This window comes from Merops nubicus, unplaced genomic scaffold (genome assembly GCF_000691845.1).
Source record: "Merops nubicus isolate BGI_N331 unplaced genomic scaffold, ASM69184v1 scaffold41821, whole genome shotgun sequence".
Classification (NCBI taxonomy): Eukaryota; Metazoa; Chordata; class Aves; order Coraciiformes; family Meropidae; genus Merops; species Merops nubicus.
The window spans coordinates 1-19,113 of NW_008591037.1; the positions used below are offsets into that span (position 1 = coordinate 1).

Consider the following 19,113-nt stretch of genomic DNA (forward strand, 5'->3'; position numbering starts at 1 on the left):
CTAACGCCCCCTCCGTCTCTGGCAGGATCCCCTGGTTCCAGTATCCCATCATCTATGACATTCGAGCCCGGCCGCGGAAAATCTCCTCGCCCACCGGCTCCAAAGGTGAGAGCGGCCCCGCGGGCTGCAGCACGAGGCTCAGGCTGTGGGGCGGGAGTCTGGCCGCGGCGCTGGTCCCGCTCATTTCCCTCGCTCTTCCTCAGACCTGCAGATGGTGAACATCTCCCTTCGCGTGCTCACGCGGCCCAACGCTGCAGAGCTGCCCAGCATGTACCAGCGCCTGGGCCTGGACTACGAGGAGCGAGTCCTGCCTTCCATTGTTAACGAAGTGCTCAAGAGTGTCGTAGCCAAGTTCAACGCTTCACAGCTCATCACCCAGAGGGCCCAGGTAGACTCTGTTGCAGGCGACTTAACCCTCACGTTACAAAGAAACAGCTAAACTGTGGCTGTGGGGAATATAGAACAGATAATTGATAAATATATTAGGCTGGCAGATGTTGTACCCAAAGGGGAAGGGCATGGAACTGTATCCCACTTGCAGTTTGATTCAGATACAGACATGAGCACTAGGGCTGTATCACCCACTTCCCAGGAGACTGGATTGATTGGTATATAGAGTGCAAAGCTACACCACAGTGTAAGCATGGAGAGGGAGAGCTGATTTACATCATAGTCCACAGGTAACAGTAGAATTGGCTTTAAAAAAAAAATTATGTGGACCTTCATGGGTTTCAGAAGAGCTGTCAGAGCAAATTAAATAGCTTTAAAGGTTCCCAAAAGCAAAGTGGATGAGCAGTTAACAGAGCTGTAAACTCTCAGTAATGGATGCTACAGAAGAGTAACAAGTATTTCTGTTTGGAAAGAGATTAGAGAGTAATCTGGGGTGGGTTGCAAAATTATTGAAATATTTAATTTACGAAAGCCTGTATCTGAAAGTTTGTGTTCTGATAATTTGATTGCCAGGGGTTCTGAGAATATTCATCACCTATCACAGCTGAGGGAGAGGGAAGTTGCTGGTCTTCTTTTAAAAGGCTTTAAAGGAGATTCTGCATGGGACTGCTAAAGAGGATGAGTTGTCAGATGAAATACAAAGCATCTCTTAACTAGTTTCTGTTCTGTGATCAAAAAAAAAAAGCAAAAATTGGAACTGAGTGTCCAGGTCTTGTTGTGAGAACTGCTCCATAGCAGGGAACTCAGGGTTTTGTGCTGGGCCACGTGGTGTGCACTGAAGGGACTTGGCAGTTACCTTATGTAAAGAGAATGAGTGGTAAAGGAAGATGTGACAGCAAAGAAACAATGTCTGCAAAGGATTTAGGTTTATTGGAGATAAAGGTGACTCTTAAGTATCTCTGAAGAAGCTGAACTGAATTTGCCTGCTTTAGTGTTTGCCTTCATCTAGTGTTGATTACTGTAAAGTGGTTTGTGTTGAAGCAGTTGGCAGTGGGTAGGAAATGAAATTACATAGTTATGGACTCATTGCTCACACAGTAAAGGTTTCTGGCATAATTTTAGAACTTTGCTCAGAAACAGCTGAAGAGCTGAAAAGTAAAAGCAAATGTCAGGCATGTGGTGTAGTTGCAATAACTTCTGTTTAAGTCAATATTTGGTGCAGGATTTGTCAGCCGACCTGAAAAAGGTAGTGGCAAGTTAAAGGTAAAATAAATCAAAATATATGCCAACAGCACTCATCTCAGGAGGCTAAAAAAGCCATGCTGGATGCCTAGCTATAGTAATTAAGAAATGGCTTTTGTGGCAAAAAAAAAGTGGTGATTTTTCTTACACTTCAGAGAGCAAATCTGAGACAGTCAAACTGCAAACAGTGGCACCTTCAAACTGAAGAAGGAAATACTTCTTGCCAAACCGTGTGGGAGCTGTGGAACTGGGTGTGGTAGGATGTAAAAGAAAAAAGCTTTCCAGAAAATAGGGGTTTTTTTGCAATATTAATTGTATTCTACAGTTAAGTAATAACTATAAATAAGTAATGTGTGTGAGAACATAGTGTGTAGCTGTGAGCATTACCCAGAGGCAGGATGGATTAACGTGCATGCTCAGAGGTGACTTTGGGGCTGTCCCTCTGGGCCCCACGCAGGTGAGCCGTGAGGAGCAGCTCTGCTGCACCCCTGCAGCGCAGGGGCACGGGGCGGCCGCGGTTGGGAACCTCCTCTGTCTGTTCCAGGTGTCCCTGCTCATCAGGAGGGAGCTGACGGAGCGCGCCAAGGACTTCAGCCTCATCCTGGACGACGTGGCCATCACGGAGCTCAGCTTCAGCCGTGAATACACCGCGGCGGTGGAGGCGAAGCAAGTGGGTGAGTCCGGGGGGTCTTGGCCTTGCCTTTCCACTGAGCTGTTAAAGAAGGAAGCGGAATCTGGGGCAGCGTGTCACTGCTCTCACGCTGATACAGCTACAGAGCTATGGATCTCAGCCTCCTTAGTGATGGTGCTAAGCAGGTTATTTCACAAGGACTGTCAGAACACTTTGGGTCAGAGCTAATGGGACAGAGCTTTGGAGGGACCGGGTTCCCGAGACTGGCATTCCTCCTCAGACAGGGTGGGAGCTGCCTGTAGAGGATCTGGGCACTGTGGGCTTTATTTTAAAGCACTAAAGTACGCTCAGATTTTATAACTGGATATGACCCCAGAATGTTTTCAGTTGTTTTGGAAGCAGAGCCTGCAGGCTTCAGTTCTGGGTTCTGGTGGAGGGCTCAGAAGATGGGCTCTGCTTCCATTGCTTTTGGCCATTGTCTCTGCAGCCCAGCAGGAGGCACAGCGTGCGCAGTTTCTGGTGGAGAAGGCCAAGCAGGAGCAGAAGCAGAAGATTGTTCAGGCCGAAGGGGAAGCTACAGCTGCTAAGATGATATCCTGCTGTGGGAGATCTTGTGGGGTGTGGCTCGACAGTCCTGAAAGTCAGTCACACTTGGGCTCACACTTAGGAGATTGTTATCAGATGATAGCTTTGAGTAGGTCACTGTCATTTATTACCCTTTCCCCACTACAGTTGGCTAGAGTGAGTTTTTTCTGAGGTTCCAAGGCAGAGCAGAGAAGGCCATGAGCCTCCACCCCCTGTTGTAAGGTTTAACTTACTGGCTGTGTGTAACTGCAGTCCATAAGGTTTAAAAATATGCCTGCCCAAGGCCCAAGTTACAGGACCGAGATTGTTTTTTCCCCTAAGATGTTTGATGATATGCATCAGGAAGAATTCCTTGAGGGCAGGTGGCTTCTGTTAGTAGCTTTTTCCTTAACTTTTGCCCCCCTGTACCTCGGTGAAGCTCTCAGCAGAAAAAGCTACGTAAGATCCGAGCTGCTCAAAACATCTCAAAAACGGTGAGTGCTGGGGCCCAGAATTTCCTCTGTCTGTTTGCAGCCCTTGTGCTGTCCTCCGAGCCCAGTGGCCATGTGATGAATTTAAGGCGAATGTGACCTGTCCTGTCCTGATCCTTGTCCCTGCCCCTGATCAAGCAGAGCTTATGATTTAGCTTGCAATGAGCGGCTGTTCAGTGTGAGGCTGGGAGTTCACGCCCCTCATGTGGCAAGGCTAGATCCACATCAGATTCCATCACCCACACTCAGCTGCAGCCACCAAAAGCTCCTTGTTTCCTGCAGGATGAGAAAGGGGGACAGATAGGCGTGGGATCAAAGGTCTTTCTGACAGAGACAGAATGAGCATTCCTTTCAGAAGGTCTGATGGCACTGGGTTGGGAAGTCGGGAATGGAAATTGTTCTGGGGAACTGCATGGGTTTAGCTGAGATCCTGAAATGAGTGCTGTATCTGGAGGGGGAGATAGGTTCTTTATTAGTGCTGTTCTTCCGTGTGCTTTGATACTCATTATGCCATCTCTGTAATTAATTTGTTTTTCAGATTGCTGGCTCACAAAACCGCGTGTATCTCACAGCAGATAACTTGGTACTGAACCTGCAGGATGAGGGCTTCACCAGGTAAAGAGGCCAGATGAATGGATTTGCCCGCACCCTACTTGTGAAGCTGGTCCCTTTTCTGGAGCTCTCTCTGGATTTTTTCTCTGAGGAGCCCAATACCAGAGGATAAAGCTAAGTGGGGAGCAGTCTTACTGTGGAAATCGACATTTTGGTTAAATCTAATCAATTGCTCTTGTTTTTCTTCTTCTCCATCTGCCTTTCCTGCATCTCCTGACACACAGAGGAAGGTAAGGCACTGTTTATTTTGACCCTTTTGTTAGTACTTGGAACAAGGGTGTTGATACCTGCCTGGGGATGTCTCTGGCTTGGATCTTTGGCCATTGGAAGTTTATTCCATCTCTCCCTCAGTTCCCATTGTAATGTGAAGCTTGGAGCCTTCCTTGCAGGGGCCACACAAACATCAACATAAGTAGGAGGTGCTCACTCATGGGAGCTCTGTGTGTGTCCTGTAAGGAACCTTGCATGAGAAAGGCAGGAGTAACTGAGGAGCATCCTCTGATATGTCCTGCATATCTATACATAGGCACTTACCCCAAAGAGGGCTGCAAGAAGGCAGTTAGGTGATCATAGGTGTTTGTGTTGGTTTGGGATAACCATCTCTAGGAAAAGATGCTTGTGTTACTCTCCAAAAGAATTCCAGTCCATGCTAGAAAACCCCAGTTCCTGCTTGCAGAGCTGGCAGGAGTTTGGTGGCTTTGCCTCTTCTGTCTGGTGTTCCTGGGCAAGGTAGTGCCAGCTGAGGAGGAGGAGGAGTAGTGGCAGCATGCAGCCAGAAGCTCAAAGTTCTTATAATCAAGAAAGGAAGCCAGAGCTAGTTTCTTCTCTGGAGGATCTCTGATTGCAAGATAAGCATTCCTTTCTGATGGCCAGATTCTGTCTTGCTCACCCCATAATGTTTAAGGGGCTTTGAAAAAAGTGTCTAGTAGGAAGGAGATGTAAGTCCTTTGGGTGTGAGACTGCACATCCCCAAGTCTGCAGGGAGGATCTGGTTCAGCCTTGCTGGTGCTTTCTGGACTAATGACACACTTCTGTCTCCTTGCAGTGACAGCCTCCTACTCAAACAAGGGAAGAAATGAAAGAAACTAAGGCCTCCCAGACCTGGCGGTGCTGACCAGCAGAAGACGTGAGTGAGGAGCCTGGAAGTCCCTCCACTAGCAGTATTTGCCCTCACTTTGAAGTTGCTAATCCAGTAGCCAGATTTGGTTCCCATGCCCCTGCTCCATTTGCAGTGATCCAGTTATGGGATTGGGTTCTGCCTCAAGGCAGCTGTAAGTCCTTCCTCACCCAACCAGTTAAATTTGGGGAGGAGGCAAGGAGGCTTACTGGTGTTAAACCATGTGGGTATAGTAATTAATCATTAATCTATAGATTTCTGTAGGGTAAAATCAGAATTCATTTTTGCCAAGTGAGGGAGTTCTGTTGTCATCAGCGCTAGACTTTTATTCTAGTAAATTTAGTTCCTCTTTTCACTCTTGATCCCAACAGAACCTGGGACTGAATTCAGGACAATGTCATTCATTGAGTGCCTGTCACTGCTGGAATATCTATTTCTGTCACTGTCTGCTCAGTGATTCTTTCAAACATTTGTAAAAATTAAAGACCCCCAAATTTATACTGTCTAAGTGTGCTTAAGTACCAGAAAAAGTGATTATTTTGGGGCAAGCACTCATACAGCTGCCTGGGTGACCAGGGCTAGTGTGGCAGCTGCCTGTAGGTGCTGGAGATCAGTCTGGGTTTATTCTGCTTTTCACATCACCATGCCTGATGTGATCACTGCATCCTGATCTCTGTTCTTACACCTTGGGTTTTTCCCCACCCCCCTGCTTTCCTGGCTAAAAGCACAGGAGAAATCTTCCTCCACTGACTAAAATTTCTGCTGTGCTTGGGTTTCAGAGGCAAAATCATGTCTGCTTCAGGGCCATGCTTCTTCCCTGTCTCGTTGGATGTAGGACTTAAGAGATTTCACAGTCATAGAACTGTAGAATACCCTGAGTTGGAAGGGACCCACAAGGATCATAAGAGTCCATGACACACAGGGCAACCTGAAAGTTAAACTGTGGGCAACAGTGCTGCCTAAACACATCTTTAACAGAGGCATGCCTGGGGCCATGGCCCCTTCCAGGGGGAGCATGACTACCCTGTCACTCAGTAACGTTCCTGATACCAATCCAGAGTTCCCTCTGTGCAGTTTTAAGCCATTCTCGTGTGTCCTGTTGCTGGGCACCAGAGAGCAGCACCTCCCTCTGCCTCTGCTCACGAGGAAGCTGGAGACAGCAATGAGGTCAGCCCTCAGTCTCTTCGAAGCTGAATAAACCTGGTATCTTCAGCTGCTCCTCCTAAGTCATGCTGCCTTTCACCGCCTTTGTTGCCCTCTTTTGGACACACTAATGATGTGCTCACAGCCATACCTCATGGAGCCCAAACCTGCACACAGGACTTGAGGCTGAACCAATGCTGAGGGTGGTGGGACCATCACTTCTTTTGACCTGTTGTTAACTGTACTGTGGCTAATGCAGCCCAGGAAGTCTTCTGTCCCCTCAAGGGAATCAAAGGCTCCTCATTCATTATTGTGCTTAAGTGCACCTTTGGCTCTTTGACTAGGTCATTGATGGAAGCCTTGAAGGGAACTGGCCCTAAAATTGAGCCCTGAGGAACACCACTAGTGACTGCTGAGCCCTCAGGAACACTAGTGACTGGCCACCAGCTGGGTTTAACCTCACCTAGCTACAGCTCTTTGAGCCTGACCCTTCAGCTAATTATTCACCCATTGTATTGTGTGTATGTCTAGCTGTGTGCTGGATACTGTGAGAGATGGGATCAAAAGCTTTGCTAAAACCTGAAAAACAAACAAACAAAACCATTGGATGCCCTCCTTTTGTCCAGTAGGTGGGTAACCTTGTTAAGTGCTGGGGTTAAACCCTCAGCCCTGAATGAGGGTTGGCATATGGATGATGTCCACAGCCAGGAGAAAGCCAAGAAAGACCTTCCTGATTGGTTTTCACCCAGGGTCTGGCCAGTCTTGGGTGGAACTGATTAGGAGATCACCACCTTCCTTGATTAGGAGGTGCCCCCACCTTCCACCTTAACTTGGAGGTGGGACAAGAAGCCACTTCGGCAGAGCTGACTCTCTTTCCAGATTCCCAAGACCATTGATAAATAACGGAGGGAGATCTTGTGATAACATTGACCAGCTCTTCAGTCCTCTGGGATGAATTGTGCTGGGCCCCATGGGCCTGTGTGCATTCAGTTGCAGCAGCAAATCCCGTACAAGTTCAATGTCAACTGGGAACTAATACTCCTCCAGCTGTGGTCCTCCAGCCCAGAGCTCCAGGCAGCCCAGGGCCCACCACTGGTGTCAAAGACAGAAGCAAAGAAGGCATTAAATGTCTCTGCTTTATCTTCATTCCTATTTGGCATGAGCAATGGACAAGTTACGGACCGGTGTTTTCTTTAGTCCTGGTTTTGCTGTTAACTATACTTCAGAAAGCCTTTTTTTGTAAAGCACCACAGTACCAGCCAGTTCCAACTCCCTCTGAGCTTGGACCATACAAATTTTCTCCCTGTAGTGACAAATAGCACGCCTGTAGTCCTGTGCAACCTGCCCTTCCTTCCAAAGTCTGTACGCCGTCTGGTGCAGCTGGAGAAGGAGGTCCATGTTTGGCCAAGCCAGCCTTCTGCCCCGCTCGCTTGGCTGCTGACATGGCAGAGTTGCCTACGCCTGGGCTCTTGAAAGGAGGCCCTTAAAAAGTGACCAGAATTTATGTACCCTAATAGCCACAAAAGCAGGTTCCCAGGGGACCCTATTAACTAGTTCCTTGAGCAGCCTCAAGCGTGCTCTCCCAAAATCTGAATAGTAGCTCTACTGACAGTTTTTCTCCTATCACCAAAGATTTTAAACTTAACCCTTTAATGATCACAGTGCCCAAGACAGCCGTGAGACTATCTCCATTTAAAAACAACCATCTCCATTTACACCCAACTCCAGCTAAAGCTCTCCAATGAAGAAGAGAGGCTGTTAGGGACCTCTGGTGACACAGAGCACAAGATGTTTAAAGGAACAGCTATAATCTAGGGATGCCTGTTTTTACAGTTCACTGTTACTGGAGCCATAACTGATCCCCGTATGTCTTGACTTGCAACATGAAGGAAGCACCAATTTTTTGAACCAGCTTTGAAAAGGCATTCTCAAATAGCCACCCAACAGTAATCTGTATGTAACAGTATCCAAGATAAAGGGCAGACCACTTCCTTCAGTGCTGCATTACCTGATCTACAACCATGGAAGTAAGTTCTTGTTTGGTCTGTATTCCTTGCAGACAGTGGATATTATGGACACATGAAGGTCTGGAATTTAAACACAAATGAGCTTCTCAGAATAACTGAGCTTGCTCCATGAAATGTCTTGATTTTCATGCTTTGGGTAAAATTTAAGATAAACATTAATATGCCTTGCTTTAGGTTTTGGCAGCTTTTTAAGAAGGAGTTGAACTGTATCCTGCCCTGTGCCAGACAGCTGATAGTGACTGGTCGTGCAGTTACCTTCCCACGTAGGGCTCAGATGTGGCTCAGACCAGACAACATTCCCTGTCCTGTATTTCCAAGCATGGTCTGGATTCTCAGTCACCAGGACCTAGCTGAGACTTCTCCTTCAGTGGGGCTGAGCTCTTCCTGTGACCAGCTCTAAGTAGGTCCTAGTCCAGGACACCTGAGCCATTTTTTCATTGAGTAAGACATGCCTACAGCCTAAGCAGTACCTGCACCTGTAAACAAAGGATTCCCCACCACATGTCAAAATGGGTCCTGATTAGGGAGCATGAGGATAACTTTTCCAAATACCAAAATTTAAGTGCAAGAGCCTGCATCTGAGTTTGTCACAGGTAACTTTCTGTGCTCAGACTTACCTGGTGACTACCAACACTCAAGCCTCACAGCAAGGAGCCACTGCCATCGGGCACAGCTTCTGTTCAGGAGCCTGAAGGCTGAGGAAGTGATGAAAACCCAGCCAAAGCCTTTCTTCTAAGTCTTTGCAGGGCTGCAAGTGAAGCCAGGAGTATATTCAAAGAGAAATTACAGGGGGGAAAAAAAAACAAAACAGCAACCTTTTGGGACTTGGCATTAAAGAAATGCAAGTTTATTTACAAACAAAGGAGAAAACACAGCCATCACCAAAGTGTGGTATATTTACAGCATCCAACTGAAGGATCAAATAGAAAAGGGATTGTAGGACAGAGGGTTGGTATTAAGGAAAGAGGAAGTTTTCTGCTGAATTGCAGAGGAGCTGAGCTGCAATGGGCCAAGACCTCCATGCTTTAAAAGCTGAGGCTTCAGGGAACACTCACAGGCTAAGCTCTAACTCACAGTAGCTGGAAGAGACACAGCTCCTGTAAAGAGCTTCCTTAGCTCTTCCTGAGGAAGTCATCTGGCGGTGACACCGCAGAGGTGACTTTGGGTCCCAGGACTTGGAGAGCAAGGGACAGCAGGGGTGTGATTTCTTCCTGTTCCTGAACGATGAGGGGGCAGCAGGAGAGTTCCCCAGCCTGCACAGAGAGGAAGAGTGAAGTCAGAGAGCTGAGCTGGAAAGCAGCCCGGTTCAGGGTGCTGAAAGGTGGCACAGGAGAGCAGGGGAAGGCCTAGTTCCAGTCCAAGAGGAATGCCAGACAGGCCAGCCTGGACGTGAGCTCTAGTCCTGCATCCCAGCTTCAAAACCTCCACGGGCCTACCTGCGGCGCACGGTTATTTTTTCTTTATTGAGCCTTTCAGCTTCTTCTCCGAGGAGCGCTGCTTCCGCACCTTCTCCTCCTTCTTCCCCAGGTTCTCATAAATCGTTGACTCCTCCTTCTGCCTGTAAGACCGGGGAAAAGCAAGGCAAAAAATGAGCACGGGGAAAAGCCAGCCAAGCCAGCCAGGAGAACATTGCCAGAGGCAGGCGAAGTTAGGCCTCTGGTTGAGGTGAGCTCTTACTTGGAGGATTTTCGTGAAGCCTTGGCGTGCACGTTCCTCACTGCAGGGGGGTAGGCGATGTTCCCGTACTCAGACTCGCTCGGCTTGCCTTTCTGGGACTGCAGGGGAGGAAAACAAAGCTGACAGGTGTGGTGTGGGAGAAGCACGCGAGGCGTCACGGGAGAGTTCTGGCTGCCCAGCCATGCTTTATGCTGGGATCTCAGTGAAGGGTGGTGAATTGCTGAAGTCCTCAGGCTCAGTGCTCTCTGCCCACTGCTGTCAAACGGGTGAGCAGCAGGGATCCCCATGCCCCCTTGTACAGGGGTGAACAGTGGGGCAATTTCTGGAGGCACTGAAATGCCCGAGAGTGCCACATGTGGCTAAAGAACATCTAGACAGCTAGCAGCCCCTAATGGATGCTGCCAGAGGCTACAAGGTCAGACAAAACATGCCACTTTTCAGCTAGTAGGAGAAAATCCTGCAGCTGCAGAACCAGGATGGGAAAGACAGAGAGGAAAGGAGAGGGCAAAGTCTTTGCCTGTCCTAGACAAAGCTCGTAACAAAACAGTGCTTGGTGGAGATGTTATGTAGAATGTAGTTGAAATAACTGCATTAAAACTTACTGCTGTTCAGCAGTTCAGAATGGGTTGGTACTTGAGCTGCTAATGTTGTCCCCTGAATATTAAAGAGAGGTACAGGGACTCAAATCTTGATGCACTGTTGTAGTCTATGTAGGCCCCAGTGCCAGCTCAAAGCTTGGGAAACAGAGCACTTGGGCTCGGAGCCAGCACCATGCAAGGCCTAGACTCACAGGACAGAAGAGTTCCCTTTCTCACCTGGATAATTTCCAGCTTTTTTTTAGTTGTCTCTATGAACTGGCAAATGGCCAAGTAGATGAACTTGTACTGGGCTTCCGTCTGCACCATCCCTGAGCGTTGGGCCCTCACCATCTGGATGGTCTTCTGGATGTCAATGTCACAGTCCAGCCCTAGCAAGGGGCACCAGAAAAGCTTATGGACATGTTCACTGCCCCCCCTCCAAATTCTCCACCAAAACCAGTCACAGCAGAGGTCAGTCAAGAAGTTTCCACCTCCCTCCATACTCTTCACTCATATACAGATCTCTTATCCCTCCTTCCTGCCCAGCGTCTTTCAAATCTGGCCCTGGAGGAAGAGCCCAAGCTCAGGGAAGGCTGAACCCACAGTAAGTGGATATGGTGTGCAGAGGCCAGCAGCCCCCACACAGCAAGGACAGCATAACCTTCTCAGGGCTGTGGCAGGACCTCACCCACTGATACGTGACAGTTATCATCCCTTTGCAGATGGACTTAAGGGCAGAGCCCTGCTGGGTAGGCTAGTTCACTTCAATAGAACTTGGGATCCTCTTACCCTTGGTGGAGATTGTTTCCACTATCATATCGATGACGATGATAGTCCCAGTGCGGCCAATCCCAGCACTGCAAGAAGACAAGCAGAGGTCAGAGCAAGGCAGTTCCTGAAAGAAAATGCAGCGGCTTCTGGGGAAGGGTGAGCAGCTGTGGGAGAGCTGAAGAGCTCCTACAGGGGAGTCATGGAATCAACAGGCAGAGAGTTTGGTTTGGGGATATCAAAAAGGAAAAAGCAAATACTGGGGATGGCATATGCATCACTTCCAAGTCTTGGGGACAAGGTGGGGCTGTAAGACAGACTTTCTACACCTCACCCTAGATAAGGGATGGAGAACACTTCAAATCCCAGCCTCTGTACCAACCTGCAATGTACCAGTATGGGCCCTGCATTGGGGATGCTCTCTTGCTTCTGGTTTATTTGGTCAAGGAAGCTGAGCACTCCTCCTGGCTCGCTGGGTACACCATGGTCAGGCCAGCTCAGGTACTGGTAGTGCCAGATGTCACGCACAGCCTTGCCCTGGTAATGTGAAAACATCCCACTGGTGAAACTGCACCCCAGTCCTACCCCTAGCCTCTGTGCCAGGGAGAGGTGGGTCTGAAGCCAGAAGGAGCCTCTGTCTCCTGTGCACTTCTTGGTGATGACACCAGCGTGATTCCCACCCAGATCAGGTGGGACGAGCAAACCAAGAATGACACATCAGCAGCATGACCAGAGCACCCAGGAGTTCCCAGCCTTTGGCTGACAGACCCCCAGGCCCAGTGACAGCCCTCGGCCAGGCACACTCACGTTGTCCAGCGGGCACACGCAGAGGTGCCGCAGCTTGTACTCCAGCGCGTCGTGCTCCCCGGCGTTCTCCACCAGGTACGGGCCGTACTCCTTCGTGCTGCCCACCTCTGGCCAGTAAGGCACACATTTGTTCTGTGTGGGCAGAGAGGGCAGGGTGAGGACAGGCAGAAGGCAGGAGAAAGAGGAAAAGCAGAGGAGTGGTTGAAGGGGAAGAGAGGGCAGCTTCGAGGCACCTACCAAGTGCCACTTACCCGCCCTTTTTCCACCTCCCGTGTAGTCATCACAATAATGCGCGTGTTCTCCTGCCACACCATTTGCCAGAAGTCATTGACTGTGGCATCCAGGCAGCCCTGGCTCGCGATGTAGGTCTTGGTGCACTCATCTGGGCTGATCAGGTTGTTCTGAGTGTGGATAGGGGAAAGTCAGGAAGGCTGCAGGAGTAGGCAGGTCTTCTCCCATTTTGGGTATATAACCGTCTTTCAAGAGCCTCACCTTGACGTAGTTTGCATTGATATAGTCAGATCCAGGTATATTTGGGTCTCTTCCTTGGAGGACGACTCTGGAGTGATCAACTGGCAATCCAGTGAAAGTGAAATAAAGTAAGAAATACAGTGAAATAAACAGAGAAATGAGAAGCTCTTTGCCCAGACACATGAAGCTCCTCCGCTGCCCCACGCCGACCTTGTTCATGCTACCCAGTGCGTGCATCATGCCCCATATTTTCACCTCTCCTTCTCCAGGGTCAGACCAACCTCAGCCCGTCCTCCCATCTCTCTATCCCTATGATGGACCCACAGAAGCTAATGAGTCTGATGCAATCCTCCCTCCTTCCATCCTTCAAGGACAGGAAAAGGCTGTGACCTCCCTCATCAGCTCTCAAATCCTTAATGCCACACACCTTGTCACCTGCTGTGGAGGACAGAGCAGGCTGAGGCAGGGCCAGGGATGACTCAGCTCCTCATTGCCTGTATGGGTCTATTTTAATTTATAGTGGAGAAGCAAGACTCACAGGGCAAGATGTTCTTGTATCGGTTCTTGCTCTTGTTTTCAGGTCTCTGACCCTCGTGACGGTCAAACAGCTGCTTGGCTTCCTGTTTTTGCAGGCTCTGAGAGCAGAAGAAAGAACAGTCATGGCAAGGTCACAGTGTATGACAGGAGAGGTGGGCACTCAGAGGAACAGTGGTGACTCTGGGGACACATGGGCATGCTTGGGGGAGGGAGCAGAGAAGTGAAAAGCAAACCTAGACTTGACAAGTCCAAGGTTCATGCCCTTATTGTCTTGGTGACTTTATTCTGCCAAACATGAAAAAGCACCTCTCTACTTCACTGGGCTCACTTAGAGAGGACACTCCCTCCCCAGAGGAACAGGTTCCAAACAGACTTCTTTCAGAGATAAGTTGACAACAATTTACAAGGCACCTGGGAAGTTTGTGTCCAGGAAGAAATTAGGGCTGGAGAATGAGGTGGTGCACAGGGACTTCCCAAAAAGCCAGAATAAATGTCCCTCAGCCATTTCTTACATCAAATTCCTCCCAGAATCCAGCCTTGGACGTCTCCTCAGATAGACTTTTCTTGTTCAGTTCCTGCACTCTATTCTCAATGTCAGCAGCATTCACCCTTGTAGCGTAGTAGGGCTGGGGATGGAAAAACACACTGAGTTGGCATGAGAAAGAAATGCCACTGGAGAGCAAAGTCTCCTCCATGTGCTGTGGAGAAAAGGAGAGGGACACAAAGCAGAAACAAACAAGTGAGTCCCTCCAAAGGATTCATAAGAAACAATAAAAATGGGATTTACCTGCTTCAGGTACACAAAGGAGCCAGACACCTCCTCAATTCCAGTCTTCTTGAAGTGGTCCACCAGATCTGCCAAGCTGTCAAACACTTCAGCACCTCCAACTGTGTAGCGTCCATTCTAAATGGAGAAAGCATGTGTAACATCCCACTCCTCAGGTTCCTATTGACATTATGCTCACAGAAAAGGCAATGCTGGAGGGCAAAGCCTTGTGCCATCTAGAAAAGCATTTTCTCTGGCAGGGAGGTCAAATGGTAGCTTGCCCTGAGAACACTAAGTTCATAACATGGTGACCTGACTCCTGTTCTCAGGGGAAGGAAGCCCAGCGAAGGTCTGTTGTCCACAGATCTCAACAGGTCAGTTGCTTCCTGTCCTTGAAACCTCCCTCTGCTCTCTGCATCATCCCACACCAAAAAAAGCAGGAGAACTTGTGACAGCCAGGTTGGTAACATTCTTCAGACTATGTGTGGAGGCTTTGCAGATGCCCCTCTTCCTCCTCCAAGAGCTTTTAACTCTTGATGAACTAACTCGTAATTAGACTGTGAATCCTTTTGTGTCTGAGCACCCAGCACTGCCCATGGCGGGCAGTGTGTAGTGTTGCTGGGGCAAGGACAAAAGGAATCTGCAACGTGACAGAACTTTGATCCAAATTCAGGAACCCTGCTGGTGGCAATCAAGCTGTCAGGGCCTGTGCTGTTGAGGGCATAATCAGCAGAGATCGGCAGAGATCTTTTCCACTCCCTTTTCTTTTGCCCTCCCAACTGCTCACCTCACACATGATCTTGATGTGTGTGACTTTGAGCCGTGCCCCAGAAGCACTGGTTGCCCCAGCTGGGGGAGCATCAGACCCAGGTTTCAGCTGGTCAGTGAGGACGGACAAGACAAAATCCCCAGGTTTGCTGAGGCTCTCCCGCACCAAGAAGGTCCAAGGGGTGGCTTTGGCCTGGAGAAGTGACTCGGCTGCAGAGCCTGACAGGTGCCCATGGTACCACCTAGGAAAAAAACAAAAGAGGGACAGAAGAGAGGTGGAGATGCAGATAAGTGGATGTCCATGAGCTGAGAAGTGAAGGACAGCAGCACTGGGGAAGGGTGAGGGAGGAAGAAAGGCAAGGGGAAACAGAGGAGAGGGAAAAAGAGAGGGGAGGAAACTAAGGGAAGAGCAGGATCATGGGAAAAGCAGATGAGACAGAAAGCAGTAGACAGCTAACAGGAAAAGGAAAGGGCAAGAGATGAGGTGGAGGTAGAAGGGACCTGGGGAGCAGAATGCTGGTACCAGAGGACACAGTGGAAAAGCACCAAGTGTGATCCAGTTTGTGTGATGCACACAAGCACAGGCAAGCAATGCTTGCTGGCTTGAAGACCAACTGGGGGAGGGTAGTCCATAGGTTTCAGCACCTCCCAGCATTACTGGGATTGCAGCCTTAACTGCTGCAAGGTGCTTTGGAAACTCAAACACCAGGGAAACAAAACCAACCCCAGTCAGAAACCCTCCCATCAGATTTAGCAGCACCCAGATGGCTGCGCTGAGATCAGACCCACTAAAGACCATCCTAGCAAACCCTCCTCCTGAAATTCAGTCACTTCTTCAGTCATAGGGTCATTCCTCTTCTGTGGGCACACCACAGTGCAGCAATCAGCCTAGCCATGGGAGTGGACACCAGGAGCCACTCAGAGCCTATATTCTGTTCCTAGTACTTATCACTGTTGCTGATCCATGTGCACGTTCCTGTCCTCAATGCAGACACCCAGTCAGCAGCTCCTTCTCTCCTCTCAGCACAAGGTGAGGAGCATCCCCATCTGACCAAGGTGCTCTCTGCCATGCTGCAAGCAAGGACCCAGGGCCCAGGAGGACACAAGTGTGGTGCAAATGGCACAGCTGCTGCCAAGCTCCTTCCCACCTACAAAGGTCTCGGGGGTGGGGTAGGGGTGGGGTGTCCCTGACTGGTAATACTTCACTGCACTGAGCGGTGTGGGTGCAAGTGACGGTCACCAGAAACAAGCTGGGGGATGGGACAACCCTGGCTTCTCCTACTGCAGGTCTCTTGGTCCTGCAGAACATCCAGATGTGAGCACGTTGCCTCTGTGCAGATCCTCTAGTTCCTCATGCCTGTCCCAAGCTCCACAGTCTCTTTGGACCACACCAGAAGGTCCTGTGTGACACTGCTGAGCTGCTAAGTAGAGATATGGAAGGCCATGTTCACTGCAGCTCTGTCCTGCATCCATAAAACTCGCTTGGAAGCTGGAGCTAGTGATCCAAGTTATAGGAAGTTGAGAGCTGTGAGGTGCTCTGGGCACCAGGAAGTGCTCTGAATCATTCCAGTCCTCCCCGTATTCATTTTCTGGTGGAGCCTCTACTGGGTCTGAACCCACCTCAGCCCAGGGGCCACCACAGCCCTGGTGCTCCCGCTTATTCCCATCTCAGTGCCAGGGAGGGGATTTGGGCCCTTGTCCAGCAGGTCTGGGCCTGGTTCAGACAGACCCCTCTGGTCCTGGAACGTCCCCACCTCCATCTGGAGCCAGGTGCTGGGCTCTCCGTTCCACAGGGCTGCTGTGCCAGCCGAAGGTCATGTTCACTGCAGCTCTGTCCTGCTTCCCAGAGCTGCCTCAGGGGCTGGCGACAGCCATTTTGGCCATCTCCCGTGGTGAACAGCGTTTCAAAAGCAAGGAGCTGTTGCATCAGACTGACTTGCAACACCCTCCCTGCTCCCGCTGGTTGCAGGTACTGCAGCAAGCCCCCGCCACGCTCTGTACGGCACTGCAGGTGCCACCATCGGGGCCAGGCTGGTGCTGAGGACGTGAGCTGGTGTGGTGAGAGCTGTGGGAGCAGGTTCCCTGCCCACGGAGCAGGTAACAGGGGCCTGGGGTAGCACTGCTGTCTATGGTGGACTTCACATCGTTAGGGCTGTCTGTTCCCAGGACCTGCAATGGAGGCTGGGACCACTCGCCTCAGCCACAGAAGCAGCGGGGGCATTTGTTTACCTCTGCACCTGGCCCAAGCAACACATTCCTCCCCACAACAGCCAGGGACCCTTCTGACAGCAAGATGTGGCAGACACTCATTGTGCCCTGGCAAGTAACTTCAAGTTACACTGCAAGAAGTAGCTGGTGGCTTTCACTGCATGGCAGTCACGAATTTCTGAACCTCCTCCTGAAGAAGTGTTCAGCCACCCTGTGCCAGTGCTCAGCTGCCCCCCGGGGAATGGTTGACCCCTTCTGCTCATCAGAGGTCTCCGGTCTCCCCTCCACAGGTAGGAAGGAGTTAATGGGTCCTCTTCCCCCCCTCCCTTCCCCCTGTATAGCTCAGCTCTGCAAAGCCACGTGATGGAAAATCGCTTGGGGAGAAAGAGAGAGAGAGAGAGAGGAGCTTTCGTAAGAGCCTGGCTGGGGGGAGAAGTTTCCAACCGCAGGGAGGAAGGGAGGAAACTGCAGGGCCACAACCCAACAGCCTTGGCTGGCGAGGGCAGCGGGCAGGCAGCCCCCGAGCAAGCCAGGGGACACCCAGGTGCTCCCCACGCCCAGGTGCCACCCCAGGGCAAGGTATGACCGCTCTCCAGACAGCACCAAAGAGCCCCAAAGCACCACGCAAGGGCAAAACCACCTGATTTGATTTAGGAACTTGGCGTCAGAGACATATGCAAAATGGGGACGGGGAAGAGACTAAGTGGGCTGGAAATACAGCAGGGGAACATGGTCCTGCACATGGTCCTGCACTCAGCTGTGTGAGTCACCCAGGCCTGGAGTAACCCAGGAGCTCTGGGGCAACACTGAGGGCTTCCACCTAACATGTCTCTCTGTGGACCACTGCAGACCCATAACTAACACCACAACCTCTGCTTTTAGGAAGAGTATAGAAACAGCAAAGGCAGCAGGAAATCAGAAGTAAAACTAGAGCTCTACAAGGTCTGCTGTGATGGCTCAAGGTATGCCTGCCTGTTCCTGGGGGTGCTGCCCACATGGAAGCGTAAGAGGCTACGGGAGCCAACAGACACTTTTCTCAGGGTTTGCCCTGGGGATGGAGGCCGAGCAGGAAAAAAAAGCTGTGAAATACAGAGGAGCTCCCATCAGAGACACACCAGCTGCTTTCCTTTCTCCATACCTCTCTGTAGTGGGGTCGGAACAGTTGAGCGGGTACCGCAAGTCGATGATGGTTCCATCTTTGTCCTGCAGCGAGCCCTGTTGTTGCGTGTAGTACTCCACCAGTTCTGACAAGGTGGCAAACTTCTCCCCTCCATACAGGTCATAGAAATCTCCAGTATTCTGGATGCGTATGTGGGTTACCTGATCACCAACCCTGTGGGATGATGCACGGAGCAGTCCAGTCAGGCAGTTGGAAAAGAGGCAGAAAATATTCTGCATTACCTCCTGCCATGGAACCAGAGCAAACCATCCCAGTGAAAGATGAATGGAAAGAAAAGCACCTGAGGCAGTTTGAGGGAGGGTCTAGAAGATGCAGGGAAGCTCAGGTCCTTTTACATCTTGGAAAGAACTCAAAGGAATGAGGACAAGATGAAGAAGATGCCACACAAGACGCGAGGATCTAAGCACTCTGCATGTGTAACCCTGCAAGGACAGAAGTCGGGGTCCACGTTACTTACCGAACCGAAAGAGAAAAATCCCCCTGATTCCTCCGACTGGGTCTCGCCAGAAAACTCCCATGGACACCTCGTCCCTTCAATAAAGCTTCAGCTTCCAGCCCACTCAGGTCACGGTGAAACCACCTCAGCAGAGGAGAGACAAAAAGATACCCAAATGAGTAAAAAAATGGCCAGGCAGGCACTATTACGGAGACTTGTATAGTGAAGAGTGGTCCCCAGCCAGCATCCCTCGAGATACCCATGCAGGTGACAGCCGGCACCAGCATCCCTTCTACCTGATACCTCCCCCAGCCTAAGAGATTTCCATTGAGATATGGCTTCCAGGACGATCCCCTCTCTGATCGGTCCGCCTTTCCTCATCCCCTCCTTACACCCACCCACCCACACTTCTCAGACCCTCTTACCTCACCATTGTGGAGGGTGAAAGAAGAGGTGGCCAAGTGGCTACCACCACAGCGACACAAAAAACACAGAGGAAAAATCAGTCTGTGCTGGTGAGAAAAGGGAAGTCGGAGGTCTGTGCTCCTCCTGGGAGCTGGCCATGTATCTCTCCTGGTGTCCACCTTCAGCTCATTCACCCCTCTCCTCCTGGCATCTACCGGCCCCCCCAGGCCCCCTCCATCCCCCTGTCCGTGGACACGTGCCCGGGTCCCTGGCCCTCTGCGCAGGGCTGCTGGGC

The 19,113-nt window shown here is 50.4% G+C and overlaps 2 protein-coding genes across 2 annotated transcripts; one reads left to right on the forward strand and one right to left on the reverse strand.

The window, feature by feature from the left end:
• Positions 1-11: 11 nt before the first annotated feature.
• Positions 12-5,009, forward strand: PHB2 (prohibitin 2; the record flags this gene model as incomplete). Its single annotated transcript, XM_008950124.1, has 8 exons — positions 12-105; positions 204-388; positions 2,177-2,306; positions 2,751-2,881; positions 3,274-3,321; positions 3,857-3,933; positions 4,155-4,160; positions 4,976-5,009. Coding segments are annotated over 8 exons (705 nt in total), but the record flags the coding sequence as incomplete, so codon positions are not given.
• A 4,657-nt stretch (positions 5,010-9,666) lies between these two features.
• PTPN6 (protein tyrosine phosphatase, non-receptor type 6) lies at positions 9,667-18,949 on the reverse strand. Its single transcript, XM_008950122.1, has 15 exons — positions 18,839-18,949; positions 18,435-18,557; positions 17,936-18,130; positions 14,609-14,831; positions 13,843-13,959; positions 13,568-13,681; positions 13,057-13,153; positions 12,540-12,619; positions 12,299-12,448; positions 12,048-12,179; positions 11,623-11,777; positions 11,262-11,329; positions 10,710-10,861; positions 9,895-9,992; positions 9,667-9,775 (listed from the first exon to the last, which is right to left on the reverse strand). The coding sequence occupies exons 1-15, from the start codon at positions 18,844-18,846 to the stop codon at positions 9,667-9,669; spliced, it is 1,821 nt and encodes a 606-aa protein (XP_008948370.1). The 5' UTR covers positions 18,847-18,949.
• Positions 18,950-19,113: the final 164 nt, after the last annotated feature.